Source organism: Argentina anserina, chromosome 6 (assembly GCF_933775445.1).
Source record: "Argentina anserina chromosome 6, drPotAnse1.1, whole genome shotgun sequence".
Taxonomy (NCBI): Eukaryota; Viridiplantae; Streptophyta; class Magnoliopsida; order Rosales; family Rosaceae; genus Argentina; species Argentina anserina.
In genome coordinates, this window is record NC_065877.1 from 24,260,005 (window position 1) to 24,282,014 (window position 22,010).

Sequence of the window (22,010 nt, forward strand, 5' to 3'; positions counted from 1 at the left end):
CGCCCGGTGACTCCGCCAATATTTCCAGGCTCATACTATTCATGCCTTGACGAACCACCCGCTCCGCCAGGTCTTCCAGAAACCAGAGACCTCAGAGCGCCTTATGAAGTGGGCTATTGAGCTTGGAGAATTCAACATCCATTTCAAGTCTTGGACAATGATGAAGGATCTAGCCGCCGTTGATTTTATCATCTAGTTTATCCCACCATAGGGGACCATGGGTTACAATACCCCTGAGGCCGCCGAACCGGCGCCAGCGTGGGATCTCTATGTGGATGGTTCTACCAACAAGAACTCCAATGGGGTGGAAATAATAATCACTGATCCTGAAGGGAATGAGTACCCTTACACCCCCATGTTTAACTTCGAGGCCTCCAACAATACAACTAAGTATGAAGCCTTGATCACCGGGGTACAACTGTGTCAAGAGTTAGATGCCACCAAAATTCGGAGCTTCAGTGACTCTGAGCTGGTGGTCAACCAGGTTGATGGCAATTAGCAATGCCACCACCCCTGGCTCATCTCGTATCAGAATCTGGCCGGGTTGTTACTCCAAAAATTTGACTCTTTCGAGATCAAATAGATACTCGGAGCCAAGAATGGTAGGGCGGATGCCCTGGCCGGCCTAGCTACAGCCGAGCCAGGAATGACAATTCTGGGTGTTCATGTAGAAACCTTGGACCGGCCCAGTATCTCCAGGCTCTATTCAAAGATCTTTGCCATTGAACAGCTCATACCATCTTCTTGGATGGATCCCTTTATCATGTATATCACGGTGGGCGAACTCCTAGAATACAAAGCTGAAGCAAAGCGCTTGCGCCACAAGGTTGTCTTGTATATGGTTTGGGGTGGACAGCTCTTTCGGAGGGGCCAGTCTTTTCCCCAATTCAAGTGCTTGACCCCAGAGCATGGGCGTCATGTGTTGCACAACAGTGTATGTGGTAACCACGTAAGGGCAAAAAATTTCGCATTTAGGGCCCTCCAAACTGGATATTACTAGCCCACCATGGAGGCAGACTCCAAGGCTATATTCAGGATGTGCGTATAGTGTCATCATTACGCTAAGTAGTCCAACCACCCCTCGATCGGTCCCACTTTCTGTAATTGTGTCTCTAGTTCTATTTGCACAATGGGGACTTGACCTCATTGGGGAATCGTCAACCACTCCGGGATAGTTCAAGTACGCCATAGTGGCGATGGATTACCACACCAAATGGATAGAAGCTGAGACAATAGCCAAGATCACCACGGACCGAGTGACGAGTTTCTTATGGCGATGTATCTATTATTGTTTTGGAATTCCTGAGGCGTTTGTATTTCTTACGGGACAGTCTCCTTTCCTGCTAGCCTTTGACACAGAGGCGGTGGTCCCAATAGAGATTGAGATCCCCATAAAGTGGATCGAAGGTTATGACTTGGAGACCAACACAGCTGGGCTTTAACTGAATATGGATTTGCTTGAAGAGCAAACAACGCATCGCCAGACAATACAACAAAAAGGTCCACCCCCGGCGTTTATCGGTCAGTGATTGGGTAATGAAGGAGGTCATCCCTTAGCCCCTGGGTCTGAAATCCAAATAGGAGGGCCCAATGGAAATTATAGAAGTCGATGGCCCACCCACGTTCTTCTTATGGTACGCATCGGGCTGAACATTATCACAGCCATTGAACGCCCATCATCTCTATTATTTCCCAATTAATTTGTGATAGTTTGACAGGTCGCCCGGAAGTAACCCCAGCCTAGTCTATTGTCGCCCGTTTTCTCCAAGATTGTTTTCGCCAAGTTAATTTGTTCTCCAACGTTTCACCATTTGTACTATTTGATTTTATAGACTTGGTCAAATAAAGAAGTTATTCTCCAATTCACTGTGCACCTCAAGTTTCTCCAATTTGTTCTCCATTTTAATTAATCTCCGAATCATTATTAAGATATTTGTCTTACAGACGTTGTCTTACGAATCATTATAACTACCTACTTCGCCCATGTTGCCTCAGATCAATCATACAACAGTTCATATGGCAAAATCGACTTTTCATTAGATTTAACAAACAAAAAAATGTTAAATATGCCTAAGTCCTTAACTCTTGAACTTAAATTCTGTTCTGAATTCAAATTTTAAGCTTCGGATGGTCAAAAGCCGGCACACCACTGACATTTTGACATTGACATGTGTTGTGTGTAAGTCTCACTGAGCTGACACACCAGAATACAAGGCTACGAGAAGTTAGGTCCCCCAAATTCAGCACACATGTATCGAAAATTCGAAATCAATTGGTAAAAACTACAAAGATAACGTGAATGCTAATTAACCCATCCGTGTCTAGATATTGAGTGATGACCACAAAGGGTGGAGTTTGATTAATTCCGATCAAGCAAATAAATTGAAGCCAAGACTAAATTTGCGAAGCTATTTGCAATTGAATTTGAATCCTCTATTCTAAAATTATGAAAGCTAGCACGGTAGCACCGAAAATGCATGATTCATCGACCAAATATGTAGGACACAAACATGTTTACCAAACAATCTGAAGAGGCTACAGTGGGATCAAGGAATTAAGGAGCTAACAAGTAAAAAGAAGTTATTTCATCAAATTTACTCTAAACTCTTGTCAAGGCCTCAAGGGTTCGAATATCATTACATAAATTCAAGTCATCAATCCCCCTAGAATCCCAAATCACTAATGTACAGAAAATTCATGGATTCATGGCTATGGAGACACTTGTGATTGCAGCATATTTAGCAGGTCCCATATTATCCAATGGGAGTCCTATGATATTTGGTTATTCACTTCGCTACAGTCTTGAGATTCGAGAAGAGTCCCCACAGGAAACAAAACAACTGGTCAAACTGAACTACCAGTCAACTGGGGATGGAGTGCCTTCTTAGTCCATCATTTTTCTACGCAAAAGCACACACAAGTTCTTAAGTTTGTCAATTTCTTCAACAAGTTCAGCTCTTTACCTCTGTAAAGGCGTAAAGCTCCCTCCTTTCTCCAAGTTTGATCAAAGCAAGTGAGAATGGCAAGACCTGGAAACAAGATCATACAAGCCAAATTGGTGGGTATGTCTTGCCCTTTTCTTATTACAATTCATAACTTCTGTTTCCAAACTTGATGATCTTATTTGTATCTTGGTTTAATTTCCCGACGTTCCCGTGTATACAATCATCACAGTACTTGTAGGAATTACTGTTTTTTTGTAGGTATATATTGATTAAGAGAATCAGTGTAGGCGTGTAGGGACTGATGAATTTTTATACAAGCATTCTTCGAGTATCAAAGCACATTTGTTACAGGGTGGATTACTTTGTTGATTTCTAACCATAATTTGTTAAGAGAAGAACTCTATAGCATTACGCAGAATGCAAAAGTTGATCTAGATTGTGCATATCCATCTGTCTATCCAAATGAGGTTTGACGTGAAACTCCAGAGGAGCTGGGATCATCCAAATATTTTAAAAGTGCCCCTTTCATGATTTACAAAGTTATAGGGAGCAGTGAACAAATTCAATGATTGTCCCTATGGGGTTCCAAATAAAGTTATGCAATGCTCAATCAGCTCCATCACTCATTACATCTATTTGATAAGGATACATATATTTGAATACCACCAGATATTCTTCATTCTGAAGCTGTGTTTGGTTAAATAACAGTATCATAATTGGTAATGGAGTTGGTGCAGAAAACTAATTGCTGAAGGGTGGCATTCTCTAGACTTTTCACTTGAGCTGATGTACTACGGCATTTTGCTAGAGAATGTTGGAAAAGATTACTTTTGATCACCTATTGATAATCTGCACATAGAAATTGGTTGTATCGATGATATTATGACTGTGTCTATGAATATGATATAAAACTGAATCTAATGAGTTGACAATTTGATGTGTAATTGACTGATAAGAGCAATACTTGGAACTATAGCAGAATGGTTTAAATGAAGTTTCAAGCATATTGTTCTCATCGATATTTGTTATGCAGCCCAAATATTTGTTGGTGGCACTGCTCATTTCTGTTTCCCTTGAATGGTTGTTTTACAGGTGCTTCTAGGAGATATGGGAACTGGGAAAACAAGTTTGGTTTTAAGATTTGTCAAAGGCCAGTTTTTCGATCACCAGGTTCATGTTGATTTCTTACCGTTCCCACAAAGTGCATTTTTTTGTTAGTTATATGTTACACATTGTGGAACTCTTTTTTTTTTTTTTTAATGCAGGAGCCAACAATAGGAGCAGCCTTTTTCACTCAGATACTCTCTTTAAGTGAAGCCACTGTGAAATTTGACATATGGGATACAGCAGGACAAGAACGATACCATACCTTGGCGCCTATGTACTATCGTGGTGCAGCAGCGGCTGTAGTTGTTTATGACATCTCAAGCACGGTAAATCAAAGTGTGTTTATATATATTGCAAGCTGCAACTATGTGCAAATTAAAATACATTTTCTGAACGTTTCCTAGTATTTGTATTTTTTTTTAAAAGATACTTCCCTAGATTAGTCCAGTACTTGGTTTCAGCTTCTTTTTTTATTTGGAAGAAAAAACGTGCATGTCAACCTAATGATTTCCATTGACGCAATTTATTCGGTTACTTGATATTCACAATGAGGGCACATCCCAGAACGATGTAAAAGATTTTCTTAAGAACAAACGTAAAATTTGCTAGTGATATAAAAATGACTACGGCATATGATATAATCAGTAAATTGCTGCTAAATGATTAATAAAACTTTTTATTCTTGGCAAAAAAAGCTTTCCATTCTTGTTGAGTTGGTCTATCATTTCGTTATTTACTGTCAGTGGAAGGTTTGTGTTGTCTGCTCCTGAAATCCAACAAAGTAAACTGTCTTTCCCCTTTATTTGGTTCTGGTTATTCAGGATACATGAATACTAGGGCACTATATACATTTTTTTCAGGATAAATGCAATTAACTTCGAATTTTATCCTTCCTTACTCCCGAGTTATGTATGCATAAAATGATATTTGGTGGGATTCTTTACATGCATTATCGATTTTCAATACTAAGTTATGCTATATGCCAATTATACACTGTTCTCTAATTAGTATGTGTATTGGCCCCAGGATACATTCACTCGTGCCAAAAAGTGGGTTCAAGAATTGCAAAGGCAAGGTGAGGGCATGAAAATTGAAAGAAGCTGATCATGTATCTCTTTTTCGCATTTCAGTCCAAATTAGATCGTTTAGTATGGTTTTTCATCTGTTCTTGTCTTGTCTTTACCGTATCATGATATTTAACTACATAATTTGCTCAAGAGAAGCTTATAACTTCGTCGCCAGTCTGTTTGTTAAATCGAGCTCATTGAATTTTGCAAATATAACATCTATTGTTATACACAATACTCAAGTGTTCCAAGTGTCTTCATGTCTATATTGTCATGTAGAAAGAGTGGTTCATTTTGTGCTTGTGCGTGCTTCCAATCTCACAAAAACTTTTGTGACCGTTTTGGTTCTAAATTGTAGTCGGTGTCCTGAATGAGTTAATGACTGATTTTGCTTCCTCCCCTTCTCTGGCTTGTACAATATGGAACAACACTTTATAAGCTCTGTTCTTGCATACAAATCATTATTGAGTCCCATTTATTTTTAAAGTAGTGTGCTCTTTGCCATCCAAATGATTTTGCAGCTCTTCCTGAAAAATGATACTGTATTGTCAGATCTTTTTCTTTTTCTTTTCGAATGATGGTCATCTGTTGTTAATCCTGATGGATTAATTGCTTAAATTTTCAGGGAACTTAAATCTAGTGATGGCATTGGTTGCAAATAAGTCTGACTTGGAGGAGAAAAGGGAGGTGGACAATGAGGTAATTGTAACATTCTGTATTCTCCTCTTATCTCTTTTTTTTTTTAATTTGTATGAGTATTTACGAGAAGAGCTTATTTGGAAATTGTGAATCTGTTAACTATGAGGTCCAAATACCACATTAAATATGTGATCTCTGAAGTATTGAGACTCATTTGTATTTCTCATATTTTCTTGAAATCGTACTGCAGGAAGGGGAGCAATTTGCTCAGGATAATGGAATGTTTTATATGGAAACTTCAGCCAAAAGCTCGCAGAATATTAATGAGCTTTTCCATGAAATAGGTAAAAGTTCATATATAATATGAGGGAATTATATGCTTTAGATTGCCTCCGTAATTATAGTATGCTGCTCCCCGGGAAATTTGATTGTTTCAAACTTCAGACTTCTTATTCATAGTTCAAGTTTCATGCCATTCAAAGTACAATAAAACGGTCAGTTTTCAGAATTCTGAAATGTATGTAATGCTTAGACATCTAGCTTTGCATCTGTGCAGCAAAGAGATTAGCAAGAGCTTGCCCAGCAAAGCCTATTGGAATGACTCTAAACAATGAAACACGAGATAGAAGAAGAAAATCATTTTGTTGCTTGGGTTGACTACCTGTTCTTACATAAACTTGGGCAAGTGTTTCTAGAAGGGTTCCTTTTTGCCTCTTGGTGATTCAGCCGGAGGTTGGTTTCTTCCACATATAACATGGTCATATGGAGACGTCTCAACAAACTGCTCACAGGAATCAAAGATGTTATAACTTAAAATTGTTCAAAGTTAAAGAACAAAATTTCCTATTTGTATATGCGTGCTGATAATATTATGTCCTGCAAATTGATAATTTGTATATTCTTACAAATCTTACAGAATATCCATGTTCGCTTACCATCCGAGGTGACTGATGTTTAAAAAAAGCAGATGAATCAGAAACCAGAAATGGTACTTCGGTAAAGAGACCAACTTATACCTGGAGCACATAACTTAATGTCTCTCGCTTTCTGTAGAGTTCTTCTCTGAAGGTAATGCCACTGCTAAGCTCTTGAGTTACACGAGGTTCTTGCAGTAGAAACCTTGTAGTGCCATATATATTCGCGTCTTATTGGGGCATTCCTAGTGTCTTTTTATTGAATTATTGACATCCAAAGAATTCTACCCAATTGTATTAACTTATGCTTTAGCATATGAAAACCAATGGTTCTTGGGTTTTTTTTTTTTAACGAACTTGACCTTCTACTCACCCAGATACAATTGGTACATTCGTAGTGTTAGGATGGCAGTTATATCTTAAGTTCTGGTTCTTAAAGGCAGTTTGCGTATGAAAAGGCGTAGCAGCTTTCCTATTGCACTCAGAAGCTTGATAAAATTGTGGAAAAGGATTAGTGTTACTCAACCCTACATAAGAGATGCTTAAAATTTCAATTGAACTACATAACTTAGTCTAGTTTGATCTAGTATTACATTCTACTCTCCTTGTATGTCTATTGTATGCATCGGCTGCTTTTCAGCTTTCTATTGAAATATTTCTGGGGAAGTGGTGGGAAAAAGGAACGTGGAGAAAGACACTGGCCTGGTTCTGATCAAGAAGAATGAGAATTTCGGTGAGTGGTATTTGGATGTTGTTGTTCACAGTTGAGATGATTCAATACTAAGACATCTCTGGATGTTATATTTTGAGGCCATGGGCAATGGCAATATGGGAAGCCATGCAAGGATTTTACTGAGATAAAGAACATGAAGATTAAGAATTGCTACTTCCCATTGTTGGTCTCCCTGAATCTCTTATACGTGCATACTTGTGGATAATTCAGCTATATAGGCAGAAGGAGAGCTTCTTCGATCATTCTTATATTGATAAGATCTTCTAGTTAAGTATTCTGAAGCACAAGTTCATGTACATATCATAATATGAACATTGCTAGGAAGGATGCATTAACTAGGGATTGATTCGCAATAGATGAATTATGCAGTGGGGTAAGAGGCTGCCATAGCAATGCCGCAAAGACCTTCTGGTGCATCAACATCTCTTTGCATTCTTATGTACCCTTCTTCACCCCATTGTGCGCCCCATGAGTTCTTAACCAACCAATACTTAGTCCCATCATCTGTAAAGCCATAACCAACAGCAGTAACACCATGATCTAGGCTCGTTCCACAAGTGCCTGTAAAAACACCACTTGAATAGAACTGGAAATCAGATCCACTAGCATCAATGGCAACAGAAATTGGTTGATTAGCAACAGCATTAAGAAGGGCACTTTCGCTATTTGCAGGCACATCTTCGTGGCCGGTTATTGAGGCTGCATGGCTTGCTTCCTTATGTGCATTGCATGAACCATCGACACCGGTGTAGGGGTAATTAGCCTCAGTGCTAAGTCCATGATTCTGATTGATAAAGTCGAAGGCATTGTCCATCAAGCCACCCTCACAACCCTGGTCTTCACCATTCACATCACAATCTACCAGCTCTTGCTCGGACAAAGAGATCAGTTTACCTGTTGTAAGTTGAGTGATTCCTTCCATGGCTGCAACAGCTGAGAATGCCCAACAACATCCACATTGACCTTGGTCCTTGACTGGGGTTACAGCTCCCTTTTGTCTCCAATCCACAGTTGCCGGCACGGTAACGTTTTCATACCTGAAAGAAGTGATCTTTGTGGAACACTCATGGCCTTTGAACCGATTTTTCATGACAGTGAATTCTTCATTTGTGAGGTCTGCAAATTGATTGACACTCAATCTGTAAGGTTTGCTTGCATCATTGTTGGATGATTCTACATATGCTACATTTTCCTTGAATATCTGGAAGCGCTTCTCCTTCTCGTTAATGTCATTGTAGGCACGTCCATAACGAGCCATCCATTGCTCGTATCTCCCATACATTGACGCATCTTGGAGAGTGCGAGAAGTGGCTTCTGAGGACCAAGCTCCAAACATCATAAGGATCAAGGCCAAACAAAGACATTTTCCGATGTCGGTGAACTCCATAGGCGAGCTTGAATTGAATTGCTAGGATGTGATGAAGTAAATGAACTGATAAGCAGGTATACAATGAAATGCTGACTGCTCAGTTGTACTTTATATAGAATTAGAGATCATAAAAATGGAACCTGCTGTATTATCTCCGTGCCGAAAAAAGGTGATTTGCAATAGATGTGCCCCATAAAATGCTCTGATATGGACTCATTGCCTGTTAATATGATTAGATGTCACCACAAGTCGACATGTCAGTAGCCAAAACTAATATACGTACAAAATGCTAGTCTTTTGAATGATATTGAGGGGTTTAGCATTACTGAAGTTTGACCATGATTCCTCCTGGTCCAATTGGGATTACTGATTTTAGCATTATAATCAAATATGAGTAGTGCATGCATGGATTTTATCCAAGTTTAAGGTGTCAAGAATTTAACCCGATCGAGTATGTTTCTTTGTAAAAATAGTGGTGGTTATCATTTATGTAACTAGAATACTAGATACATCATACATGCATGCATTAAAACATCCCCAAGAGAAACTTAGTGAAACATTTTGAAAGCAGCATGAGAAATTTTCGACAAGAGTTGACATATTACATGATTCGGGTAAATATTTAGAAACTGAGTAATTATTCTGGTTACCAGCCACACCACATGGTGGTCTATGTGGTGTACTCAGCCAATCATATGACACCATGTTATAATTAATATCTAGGATGAATGGAATCGGGTGCGGTTACGTGGAAGCGAAGCGTTTGGAAACGCGAAAGCGATTTTTTTTTCAAAAATTAAGGAAGCTGGTGCGTTTTGGAAGCGTCAAAATAATAAATATATTATATACTATTTTTATCTTTTATTTTTTAATTATTTTATCCAGTTTTAAAATAACTTGATAACTATTAATAACTTGTTTTATAAACCATGATTATCCTTGGTTATAGCAATATTAAAGTTTCTTTTCAAAATTCAAACAAAAGAAGGTTCAGTATAGTGTGAAAGTATTGGGCACGTGCAAATCAAATAGACGTCACTAGATTAAATTGAATAAAAAAAATGTTTGTCTTCTCTCTGTCTCGTCTAGATTTTCTTCATATCTCTCCCCAACTCTTTCTCTTTTCTCTGACACATTAGATCAATTTATGTTATTCATCTTTAACCGCGTGAAGAAATTGAAAGAAGATGAGATAACAAGAAGAGACTCAAGACATTGATTGATGAAATGGAGGAAGGGAAGGAATCGCGCTTCCAATTAGGAAGCCAATGCTTCCACCACGCTCCAAAACCCTCCTTTTCTGGAATCGCGCTTCCACTCCCGCTTCCGCTTCCGAAGCGGGAATCGATCATCAAGGCAAGCTTTCGTGCCATGTAGATTAATATGCACGTGGTGAAAATTGCAAAAAAAATATTTATATATAAGAACCGATCAGAAACAATCACAATAAAAAATGGACCAATAACATTAAAGAGGTACGCCACGTGGGATATGTGGTGAGTATTTCTATTAAAAATCATAACACACATTTTTGGCCGCAAGGATCATAAAGTTTTCAACTACGCCTTCCAAATTTTTGCATCTGAGTGACACCTACATGATCATGTACCTCCTAGCCATCTCTTTTTTCTTCAGACATTTCAACAATAATAGCCCCATGTAGGCCTCATCATTTAGCCCGCGGATCCGAAAAGCCCGTGGAGGCCCGCAAGCCCGATGGGCTTTTACCCGGCCTGGCCCACAACAAAGCCCACCAAAACCCGTTTCCGTGGGTAGAAGACCGGGTTTAGATTAGAGGTTTAAGGTCCGGCCTGCAAGGCCCGGCCTGTAAAAGCCCGTCAAATAATAAAATATTATACATACATATTTTATTAGATTTAGAATAAAATTATCGCATTAGGAAGCAACTATATGAAGGAAACTTCTTAGAATCGATCGACACGAGTCGATATGATTGGTATATATATTTAGTGACCATGTAAAAATTTCATCTAATTCGGACCTCATTTGACCGTCGGAATTTCCGGTAAACTGAAAACAACATTAATATGTCATAAGGGAATACCCATTACCAAAATGCGAACACTAAAAGCCGTTTGCATATCTGAAATCACCTAATTTTTTTCACTGATTGTGTGAGGTCGCACCAAGGAAACCCATTTGGCAAAGCTCCGGTCAATGAGGATTTTAATATGTCAAAACGCCTCTTTTTTGTTGACTGTAGATACGGACGGTCAAACAATATCCAAAACGGAAGAAATTTTTATGGGTTCCCTTAATATATATACTGATCACATCTGCTGGTGTCAATCAACCATATTTTAAACTAGAGTTATAGATCGCCGAAGTGTCCATTAATGTAACATAACCTTTATATTAGGTTTATAATAAAATTATCGCATTATGAAGCAACTATGTGAAGGAAACTTCTCGGGATCGATCGACACAGCCGATGTGATCAGTATATATATTTAGTGACCCTGTAAAAATTTCATCTAATTCGGACCTCGTTTAACCGTCGGAATTTTCAGTAAATCGAAAACAACACAATATGTCATAAGGAATGACCTATTACAAATATGCAAACGCCGAAAGCCGTTTAGATATCTTAAATCACCTAATTTTTTTTACCTATGGTGTGTGGTCACACTGAAGAAATCTATTTGGCAAAACTCCAGTCAATGGGGTTTCAATGTGTCAAAACGCCTCTTTTTGAGTTGACCGTTGATACGAATAGTCAAACCATGTCTAAAACGGACGAAATTTTTACAGGTTCCCTAAATATATATATACCGATGACATCTACTGGTGTCGATCAACCATATTTTGAACTGGAGTTGTCGATCGCCGAAGTGTCCACTAATGTATCATAACCTTTTATATTAGGTTTACAATAAAACTATCGCATTATAAAGCGACTAAATGAAAGAAACTTCTTGGGATTGATCGACATCAGCCGATGTGATCGGTATATATATTTAGTGACCTTGTGAAAATTTCATCCAATTCATACCTCCTTTGACCGTCAGAATTTCCGGTAAACCGAAAACAGCAGTAATATGTCATAAGAGATGACCCATTACAAAGATGCAAACGCCGAAAGCCGTTTTCATATCTGAAATCACCTAATTTTTGTTATATATCGTGCACGGTCACACATAGGAAACATATTTAGTAAAGCCCCAATCAATGAGGTTTCAATATGTCAAAACGCCTTTTTTTTGTTGACCGTAGGTACGAACGGTCAAACTATGTCCAAAACGGATGAAATTTTTACGGGGTCCCTAAATATATATGCCGATCACATCTGCTGGTGACAATCGACCATATTTCGAACTAGAGTTGGCGATCGCCTAAGTGTCAACTAATGTATCATAACCTTTATATTAAGTTTAGAATAAAACTATCGCATTATGAAGGGACTATATGAAGGAAACTTCTCGGGATCGATCAACACCATCTGATGTGATGGGTATATATATATATTTAGTGATCCTATAAAAATTGCATCCATTTTGGACCTCGTTTGACCGTCGGAATTTTCGGTAAATCGAAATTTTTACACGGTCTCTAAATATATATATCGATCATATCTATTGGTGTCGATCGACAATATTTTGAAACTAAAATTTATTTGTGACTTTTTTTAGAATATTTTCTAATAATTCTTTTATTGTTTCAAATCTTAAATTAGAGTATTATATATTTTTTCTAATACAAGCCCACAAGACCCGCTTTAGGTGGGCGGACTTAGATCTTCGTATTTGTGAAATTACACGACCCAGCCCGGCCCGCTACTTATTTAAATTTACTAAAGTCCGGCCCGGCCCGTTGTCGAGCCCTAGCTCCATGTTTTCAGTGCTTCTCTGTTGGATCCAGTTAAGGGTCGGTAATGGGTCGGGCCGGGCTTGCTAATAAAATCGAGGCCCACAGGCACATGCCTTACGAGCTTTTTAAATTGGCCGGGCTGGCCCATTATATTTATGTGTAATGCATATTTTTTATTAAAAAATAAAATGAAAAAAATTAGGATATGGTAATTATTTAACTAAATATAGTACAAAAAATAAGAAATATAACTAAATAATTTAACTAGTATATGTTAATAACAAATAAATACACATAAAATTATTAATTTTAAAAATAAATGAGCTTTGGGCATGCTTTTGATCGGACTTTTTAAGGCCGGGTCATGTTTTGGACCTATGGGCTCCAACGGACCGGGCCTTGTGCCGACCGAGATTTTGATCCATCGGCCTCTATTCAGCCTTATACCCATAAGACTAGGGTTTAACTGGACTTTGACCGGACCGAGCTACTCAAGGGCTGCCCATAGACTTTTATGCCCGCGGGCCAAATGATACGGTACATGGCCAAGTGTGACCTACGGTGAAATTTTACTGAAACAAGGCTAAACAAAGAATTGAGTGCCGAACCTGTACTAAATTGTTGCGTGTAAATCTTTTGGGTAGACAATTGGTCCGGGTGCGAAGATTTCTTTCTACACGGTCCCATCATATAGTAATTTTACTATTAAAATTCATTTAGAATTATATCTTTTGCAGGTATGATTTTCGTTTGATCACTACTAATTTACGTTCCTCGTCTAGTGCCAAATGAGTACGTAACCAGTTTATGAGAGAGACCATCAAGATGACAGTGACTAGATCCGTAGTGCCAAACTGCCAATTGCAAGTGCTTATACCGTGTCCTGAATTCCTGATAGTTAAACTGATTCTTCGCATCCAGTACTCATTCTATAGTAACATGTTCTCTGTAGCAAAGTGTCATGATTAAAGAAACTGAAGCCTTATTGTCTTACAATCTCCAAGTAAATGGTGTTTTGATCCTCTTCTGTTAAGAATACTGTTCATTTTCAAGGTTTATACAGCATACCTAGGTATGAAGCTTGCTCAAGAAAAGGGACCGAGACTGAAAAACACAACCTCCTGATAAAATTCTCCATCATTATGGCCTAAATTTGGAACTACAAGCTCACCAGTTATATACCAGCTTTGGGTTTTACACTCACTTTCTAATGCAAGCCTCTATCTTATCAACTTAGTGTTTCCATCAGACTCATCAGTTGAGAAAAATATGCTAAGGAAGTTTCTCATTTGGCCGGAAAAAAAGAAGAAGCTAAAATCCAAAATATTCATATTCCATGGTCCCCAGTGACACATATGTAAAGCTATATAGTTTGTTTGCACATTCAAACTACAGCCCGGACTTTCTGAGCCACTAGTCTTTCTAACCAAGGAAGAAAGGTATCAATTGATTTACACATGCAGATAAACCTACAATTCTAGATCCGCAGCGTCACCAAAGTACAGGGCTAGAAGAGAATACTAAGTCACAGAAAGGTAATGGCGATACAGACACCTTTCACCGACTATAAGCATATAAGCTCCATTTCAGAAAAGAAAGAAAAAAGAAAAAAGAAGAATAAAGGCTCCTTAGATGTCCATGTCTATCGTAGATATTGAAGAAGCACTGAAAAACAGTTTTTATTCTAAATTCGAATCTTATCCTATTGAAGTATTGAGTAAGTAATGGAGTAAAAACGTCCATAGTTCATATTTAACGACTTTCTTTATGGAACAAGTACTTCTCATTCAAGGAAACACGACGTAGGCAACCTGAAAGCTTGTACATCAATCTAATTCTCCTTCTTTCTTTCTTCTTTTTTCTGTGATTTCATTTCAAACAACTTTATCTATGCGACTTTACTGGCATGGCTGATATCTGAAATGCACAATTTTGCTACACAGATACAAATAACATATACCGGGAAGAACAAAATCAGTGAGGAATTATACTTACAAGCTTATTGTCTTCCTGAGCTCTCGCTTTGATGGTGGGTTGTTCTGGAATTCAAACTTTTGTACATGTCTGAACAAATAATAGCGAAATCCGCCAATGCTCTAAACAGTTCTGGCAAAGCAGTGTTAAGACTTGTTATAGACTTCTCTCTCACCTGAAGGCACAGTCCTGCATAGGTTTCCTCTTCCTCTTCTAACCTCTTCTTGACTGTTTCCACAGCGAATTGCTTTTCTGCGATAACTTCACTGCGAACATTGATTTCTGGTCTTTCTGGATCCACTTCGTCTGGTATGTTCTTGTTCATGTACTTATGGTACCAATCTTCAAAATTCCTCTTCTTGCGGTCAAGTTCTTTCCGGGAACCTTCACATTTTTCCTTCATATTTATTTCTTCCTCCTGTTTCAGCACTATAGTATGTATTATACCAGCGAAGTTGTTTATAGCAGTTCTCGCAGCATCATCTGGAAGTTTCTCTAGACGATCGTTCCATTCGAGGATTAACCCCTGAATGGCAGGATTTTGAATTCTTGGTGGAGAAGAAACTTTCTCTTTTAAGTTGCTCTCAATAGGGATGAGATTAAGTTTCAACCAGTTCCTCAGTGCCTTTACATACTCCTTTTGCTTGCTTACAAGCTCCACAAACTGCATATGCCAGCCTTGCGCCACATGCCACAATTGGACAGTGTTGAGGTGGTGGTTGTCAGTTGTATACTTCGGACATTGGGAGATATCAAAAGATCTGAGGGCAATCACAATCTCTGACTGGCTCTTATGGTGATATCGCATCACTTCCCACATAGTAGCCATCCTGCAGTCCATAACACACTTATTAGCAGTTTTTTTTTATAAGTATATTTTACATATCTAAGCCATATAAATTTAAAGTATTAAAGATGTAAATGTCACAAACGTTGTTGAAATCCATTACCGCCCTAAGCTACTAAAAGCCTATCTCATGTCTTGATCCCACAAAATTATAAACTGAAAAATTATAGGATAAGCCGACTATATATATATATATATATATATATATATATATATATATATATATAAGTGTCCAGAAGTGCAAATAAGGTGATGTTTTACGGTTCTTCATACAGAACGATAATACTATCTGCTCAGAAGATAGATGAGAAGGTAATCTTCTGTTGACTGCTCTTCAGCATGAAATATCAGAACCTAAGACCTAATCTTTTACCTAACAATCCCCATGAAGTACCTATAAGACACTAAACTATCTAGTATCTACCAAACCTTGATCAGCCCAAGGCAACAATAGCAACTAAAGTTAATAGAACCTTGTTATTTGGTATCAAATTCAATTTCCTCTATTGACTTATATTAACTGTTTAAAGTTGCTGATCAAGAAACAAAATATCAGTGCAAAGGTAAAATACTCAAACTACATTAAATATGAGTACACTGCAAACTCACCCTGCCACAAGCTGAACAAGCTTCGGATATAGCTGGTCGTCTCTTAAAGAGTTTATCTCTGATACTGTTGAGTCCATGGACTGCATGTCAACTATGTATCTTGTATGCAGATGACTCACTGCTGCTTTTGCTTTCTCAAATGCTTCTGAGTTACTACCTTGTTTTTTCTTCAGCTTAGTCAACGAGGCGACCTTCTTTTGGTACTCAAATTTCATGAGTTCACCTGCCTATCCAACAATATTCAACCCCAAAATAAGATGGACTACACAGATGATATATAGAAAAATAAAATTACACACGAAGGTAAAGCTTATTGTTGTAAGATTGCAATTCCAGTAAAACATAAACTCATTGATATATTATACTGAAAATGCAACATGAAACTAAGTTGAAATCAACACAGAGGATGCAGGGGCACTTTTCTGTTTAAAATGTCAAACCAGTATATCGAGTTCTATTATCTGAAGTTTCTGCGTATGACATTACTACCAGTGTAAAAAGGGACCGCAATCAACAAGAGCAAACAATTACAAAGACAATTTCATAAGTCGTCTACAACAATGCAGTCAACCAGACTTGGGATTATGCTTGATTAGTGAATGCAACAGCAAGTAATCTAAGACATCCTTTCCATACAGAATCATTCTGCCTGTTCTTTCACCATTCCCCTATGTCAAACTGTCAACAGCAGCAAAAGAAAAAACAATGAAAATGATTTGAAAGATTTCAAGTACCTTGACTTCATCATACAGCTTTTTCTCCCACGCCAGCAATTTATCCAAGACCGTGGCGTGAGTTTCAAGTTCTTCAGTGTCGAACTCATCCTTGCCGCCATCATCAAAATTCGGAATCCCTTTAAAAGACCGATTCCATGTAATAACACGCATCACTCTAGCAGAGTGATCAATATGCCCTGTAATAAGGCGTAAATGTAAAGCAAATATCAGAGTAATTCTGACATTACGAATATCAACATCAGAGCATCAAAAATTCAAAAGAAATGGAAATGATTCATTGATCGATCTAGCATACCCCGATTATCGGCGAAATTGGAGTGATAGTGAAGCCTGGTAGCCTCCAACATCTTAGACACATCCTGAGCACTCTCAGAAGCCTTGAGAAAATGGTCATCTATCTCCGTAAATACCTGTAACAAATTAACACTGCCTTTTGGCTTCACCGGCTTCTTCACAGCCCGCTCCACCACCACCACCGGCGGCGGCGGCGGAGCCGGCACAGCCACCACCTCTTCCTCCACCACTTTTGAGCTCCTCTTCACCTCCACCACCACTTCCGGCTCCAATTCTCTCTCCACTTTCTTCGCCGGCCTTTCGTTGAACACCTTCTTCTGAATCATCTCCTCCCTGCTCCCGTAGCTCGGCTCCGGCGGCACATCCAGCGACGTCGCCGGCATGTCGACGGTGAAGAAGTAGTCGTAAGGCGTCTCCTGATGCGGCGGCATAGGCGGCACCGTCCGGCTCTCCACCGACTGAGGAGGCGGCGGCGTCGGCGACGGCGGAGGCTGTCCGTCGGGAAATTCGTCCTCTTCTTCATCTTCAGTCTCCACAGCTCCTCTGTTGCCCTGGCCCTGCCTCTGGCTCTGGCTCTTGCTCCTAGTCCTCACTCTCAAGCCTCCGCCGCCGTCAATCTCGTCATCCTCGTCCTCCTCCTCGATGATCGTCTTGGGCTTGAAGCCGGCCTTCGGGTCGGGCTTGATCTCGGGCATGCTGGCGGCCCGCTGGAGCGGCTGGGACGGGAAATCAGGAAGCGGCGGAGGCGGAGGAACGAAGGAGTCAAAAGTAGCGGCGGCGGGGACGGAGGACAAATTAGGCTGGACGAGCTGGGGCGGGTGCTGCGCCACCTCGCCGGCAGCGTAGTCGTTCAAGGCGGCGCCGGTGTTCTTCAAGTAGACAGCGTAGGAGGAGTGAGCGGCGGCGAAGGCGTTGCGGGCGGAGACGGCGTCCTTCATGATGAGCTTGCGCTCCTTGCAACGCGAGACGGCTTCCTCGTTATCGATCTTGGATTGCGTGCAGCCCATCCGGCGGAGCTGAAGGTGTTTTGGGATCGGGAAAATGTGAGTGAATCAAAGAAGAAGAGTTGAGCTTAGGATTGAAGAAAGAGAGAGAGAGAGAGAGAGCTCTCGTTTTTGCTTTCTTCTTCTTTTGTTTTGGGGTGACACACTGCCAGTTGGAGGATTCGAAGAGGTTTTGGGGGGTTATTTTGGGTAATATTATTTTACTGGGGATTTGTTTCAATTGATGGGATTGGAGTTGTGAGGGCACTTTTGGAAATTACCAGTACAAAGAGGCAGAAATAAACAAGTCAGGTGGCTACAACGTCGACTAGTCAGTCCAAGGTTACAGTTAGACGGTTAGACCTCTTGCCCTCTTGGTACTCTAACCGGGTTTCCTCCACAAACTTCCAAAATCAAAATAGGAAAGTTATTAAATGTTAATTTGGTTACTAAATTGTTCATAATATCTGTGCTTTCTGTTTTGATTAAAAGGTTGGGTGCGGCTGTCAAACATAATGGAAAATATTTTTCATAATATTTCTACTTATAACCCCATATAGAAACAGGAATAAAACTCATTATCAATTACGTTCATAATAAGCATGTCCGGATCATAGTTAGAAACTAACTAAAATAGTCATGTTTAACTAACTTTGAACAGCGATAATCAAAATATTCATAAGATGAGTTATTTAGTTACAAGTGTCTTTACCTAAAAATGTGATCAAGCATATATTCTTTAGTCAACTAATAATCATGTGAATAACACTGTTTTTCATAGATATATTTTAGTGATCGATCAGCGATAGATTGCCTAACTAGATTCATGTAAATATATTGTAAGATTGAGATAGACCTCTGTCGAGCTAGCCGACATTATAGAGCACATATGTACCTCTTATTTTGCTCCTATGCATCCCACTCGTTCCATGCATGTACGTCGTCCTCGAGAATTGAGTGACTCAACCCGATCCGGGCAGGTTGTTAATTTTTACAGATCACTGATATACAAATAAAATTAAGCTCGATCATATGGCATAAATTGCCTATCACCGACGCACTAAACTGTGGTATATATCACTAAGCAAACTTGTATATATTAAGAAGAAGAATCGTGTGAAGTTCAAAATTATATATGTGCAAAAGTAAGCCCAGCATACATAAATTTAAAGAACCTAACCCAAAGACGTACTATGTAAAAGAAATTAATCTGCAAGTATTTTTACAAAAGTTCAACGTACTTAAGACTCACAATAAGGATGCAATCAATCGGAGTTCATGAATATTTAAATATTTGATGCACGGATCTAAATATATTGATAGAGACATACATCATGCATGCATGAAAAATAGTTCCTATAAAAAAGTTTAGATTAGGCACGACTCAAATTTAGATCTTTACGAATTAGTGTGTGTGTATACTGTATCCGAACTTATATTTTTACATCAGACATCAAAACATTTGAAAAAAACTCAGATAAAACTACTTAAGAAAAGTTATATAGAAAAATTTCAATTAATGCTTCTCACAGGGTCAGAGCTAGAGGGGAGCTAAGTAGGTGCCATGGCATCCCCATATGTTAGATGCTTATAGCTAGGGGTGGGCATGAAAAGCCGAAATCTCGATCCTGTCCAGATCACGTCCCGAAATTCAGGGATGGGACGGGACTAAAGTCTAAAAACGTATGTCCCGTCCCATCCTGATCTCGTCTCGTTTCATAATAGTGGGACGGGACGTGAGACGAATAATTTATATCCCGCTTCGTCCCGTCCCGTCCCGTCCCGCTTTAAATTTCATTTGAATTTTAACCATCAAATATTTCATCATCATCATACATTTATAATTTATGAGAACATCTTAGATGCATTTGATAAGGAAATGACTAACTTCAAAGAATGAATTTTGGACCTTGGTTCATTTCCTAAAAATAAACAAGTCCAGGTTAATTTTCTCATTAATATATGGTTCGAGTTATATGATATAAATAAAGACGATTTGTATATTGTAAATTTCTATGAACTTAGCAATCGAAACTTATATAATCTTATATACAATATACAATTATATATGTTTCCCTTGTATGATAACACTAGAATTTTTATGTACAATGTCTATAACGCTGTAATTTAAATGATTAATTTAATTTTATAATAATTAAGCTCATGGTATTGAAGTAGATGATGAAGGATATTTGGAACAATCTATATATTTCTTCTATTACAATAATTGGTACTAAAATTTTATTAATAGTAAATTAAATATTTATTATTTTAAAGTCCGAGAATGTAGGATATGTCCGGTCCCATCCCGATCCCGATGAGATTGATCCCGAGTGGGACGAATTTTTTAAAACACAAATCTCGTCCCGAACTTAATGAGTGGAATGAGACGTGAGATTAGTCTCATCCCGTCCCATGACCACCCCTACTTATAGTTTTCTTATTTGAAATTTAGCTTAATTACACTTAAAACATATGATAATTGTATATGTTGGTACAGGTTTTAACCGCATATTAACCCCTCTCAAATGTAATTTTTAGCTCCGCCACTGGCTCATTTTTTCTATCGAGCTTGAAACTAATTCGGTAAAAAATCTTATTGATGAATTCACGAAGACGATTTGGTCGTTATATGAATCTATAATTGATACGAGACAATCTAATTGTTATATAGGTAGTTTACTTGGGTGACCAAGCAATTGTTGTTGATTAAAAGTGAAAAGTAGTTAAGTATAGATTAGAAGAACAGTTGAACTGTTTAGTGAAGATTTTCTTTTCATCTTCGGGATCCTCTAGACAAAGTTAAGGAGCCACTCAGATGCAGCAGCTGACCTACCTGATCTAAATTACCATAAAGAGAAGAAGAATAATTATATGAAGGAACGTAGGACGTGGGCTGCTCTGATAGGTCAACTGCTTCTGCAGAAGAACAATCAGAAGGAACCTGAAGCAGGGAATAATTATTACTGCCTGATTAAAATGGCAGGAAATAATTAATTACTGTCTACTTGGGGTCACACTTTGTTCAGTGTTGCACTTTAGTGTTACTTTTACAGGGTTTTGCTGTAAACTGGCGGGACAAATCGGCCTTTTCAGATTCCGACGGTGGCAGATTCTAACGGTGCAACTTGTTAGAGCTTTTGTACTCCACTATGTGATAGCAAAGGTTCGTTCTAGACAAAAAAAGATATTCGACCAGGAAAAAAAAAGACCAGGAAAAAAAAAGACCGAAAAGAAAAGGGCGTGCACTATAAGAGTATAAGATTCCAAAGTGAGATATATGACAATTAGTGGTGGATTGAGGAATTAAAACGGGGTGAAATTAGAATTTATAATGTATAAAAATTTTAATGTGCGAGCGCTATATATATTGAAAATAAGTTAAATAATTATTTTAATATTTCATAAAAGAAGATACATAATCATTTTAATGTAATTCAAAATATATAGATACAAACAAAAAAGTTTTGTTGTATGCGTAAACAATAGTTTATGAATAACGTAGAAATCCAATAACATAATATTTCATAGAAATTCGACACCAAAGTGAGGTAAGTGTAAACCTATTTTCCGGTAACTTTACTTCGACAATATTTGAATAAATTCAAATATTTACTATTGATATAAAGACAAATTTGATAACAAGAATGCGAGAGATTGAGAAAAGTTAATCTTGGGTGGAGACCGAGAAAAGTTAATCTTGGGTGGAGACCGTGGGGTACGAGCGTCGACTTGCCAAGAGTAAACTTGGTCTTTCCTGGTTTTGGAGAGCAGCCTTGCATATGTAAGAGATTTGTTTTAGTTGGAATAAGAGAGGAGGTCGGCAGGTCCCTTGTTTACACTTTAAAGTACTACTAATCAACTTGGTCTCTATTAAATCAATAATAGTGGGCTTATGATGTTATAACAATAATTACTATCATGTATTCCCCCCCCCCCCCCCCCCCCCCCTTAGATTTGGGTG

At 38.5% G+C, this 22,010-nt stretch overlaps 3 protein-coding genes across 5 annotated transcripts; 1 reads left to right on the forward strand and 2 right to left on the reverse strand.

Moving 5' to 3' along the window:
- Positions 1-2,900: 2,900 nt before the first annotated feature.
- LOC126801110 (ras-related protein RHN1-like) lies at positions 2,901-7,004 on the forward strand. Of its 2 annotated transcripts, XR_007672747.1 has the most exons (8): positions 2,901-3,058; positions 4,038-4,115; positions 4,211-4,378; positions 5,079-5,127; positions 5,745-5,818; positions 6,009-6,102; positions 6,315-6,490; positions 6,675-7,004. XR_007672747.1 is itself a non-coding variant. In XM_050528568.1 (7 exons), exons 1-7 carry the CDS (start codon positions 3,020-3,022, stop codon positions 6,413-6,415), a joined length of 603 nt encoding a protein of 200 aa, XP_050384525.1. In that variant the 5' UTR covers positions 2,901-3,019; the 3' UTR covers positions 6,416-7,004. The 2 variants fall into 2 exon arrangements, 1 of the variants encoding a protein (XP_050384525.1); XM_050528568.1 differs by having other exon boundaries at positions 6,315-7,004.
- Positions 7,005-7,620: 616 nt separating this feature from the next.
- On the reverse strand, positions 7,621-8,831 carry LOC126801101 (senescence-specific cysteine protease SAG39-like). Its single transcript, XM_050528560.1, has one exon. It carries the CDS (start codon positions 8,790-8,792, stop codon positions 7,767-7,769), a length of 1,026 nt encoding a protein of 341 aa, XP_050384517.1. The 5' UTR covers positions 8,793-8,831; the 3' UTR covers positions 7,621-7,766.
- A 5,597-nt stretch (positions 8,832-14,428) lies between these two features.
- LOC126801090 (protein ROLLING AND ERECT LEAF 2-like) lies at positions 14,429-18,198 on the reverse strand. 2 transcript variants are annotated; one of them, XM_050528548.1, is made up of 5 exons: positions 17,065-18,198; positions 16,767-16,945; positions 16,033-16,259; positions 14,598-15,406; positions 14,429-14,463 (listed from the first exon to the last, which is right to left on the reverse strand). In XM_050528548.1, the coding sequence occupies exons 1-4, from the start codon at positions 18,068-18,070 to the stop codon at positions 14,602-14,604; spliced, it is 2,217 nt and encodes a 738-aa protein (XP_050384505.1). In that variant the 5' UTR covers positions 18,071-18,198; the 3' UTR covers positions 14,429-14,463; positions 14,598-14,601. The 2 variants fall into 2 exon arrangements, with proteins under 2 accessions (XP_050384505.1, XP_050384503.1); XM_050528546.1 differs by having other exon boundaries at positions 14,429-15,406.
- Between the last annotated feature and the right edge of the window lie 3,812 nt (positions 18,199-22,010).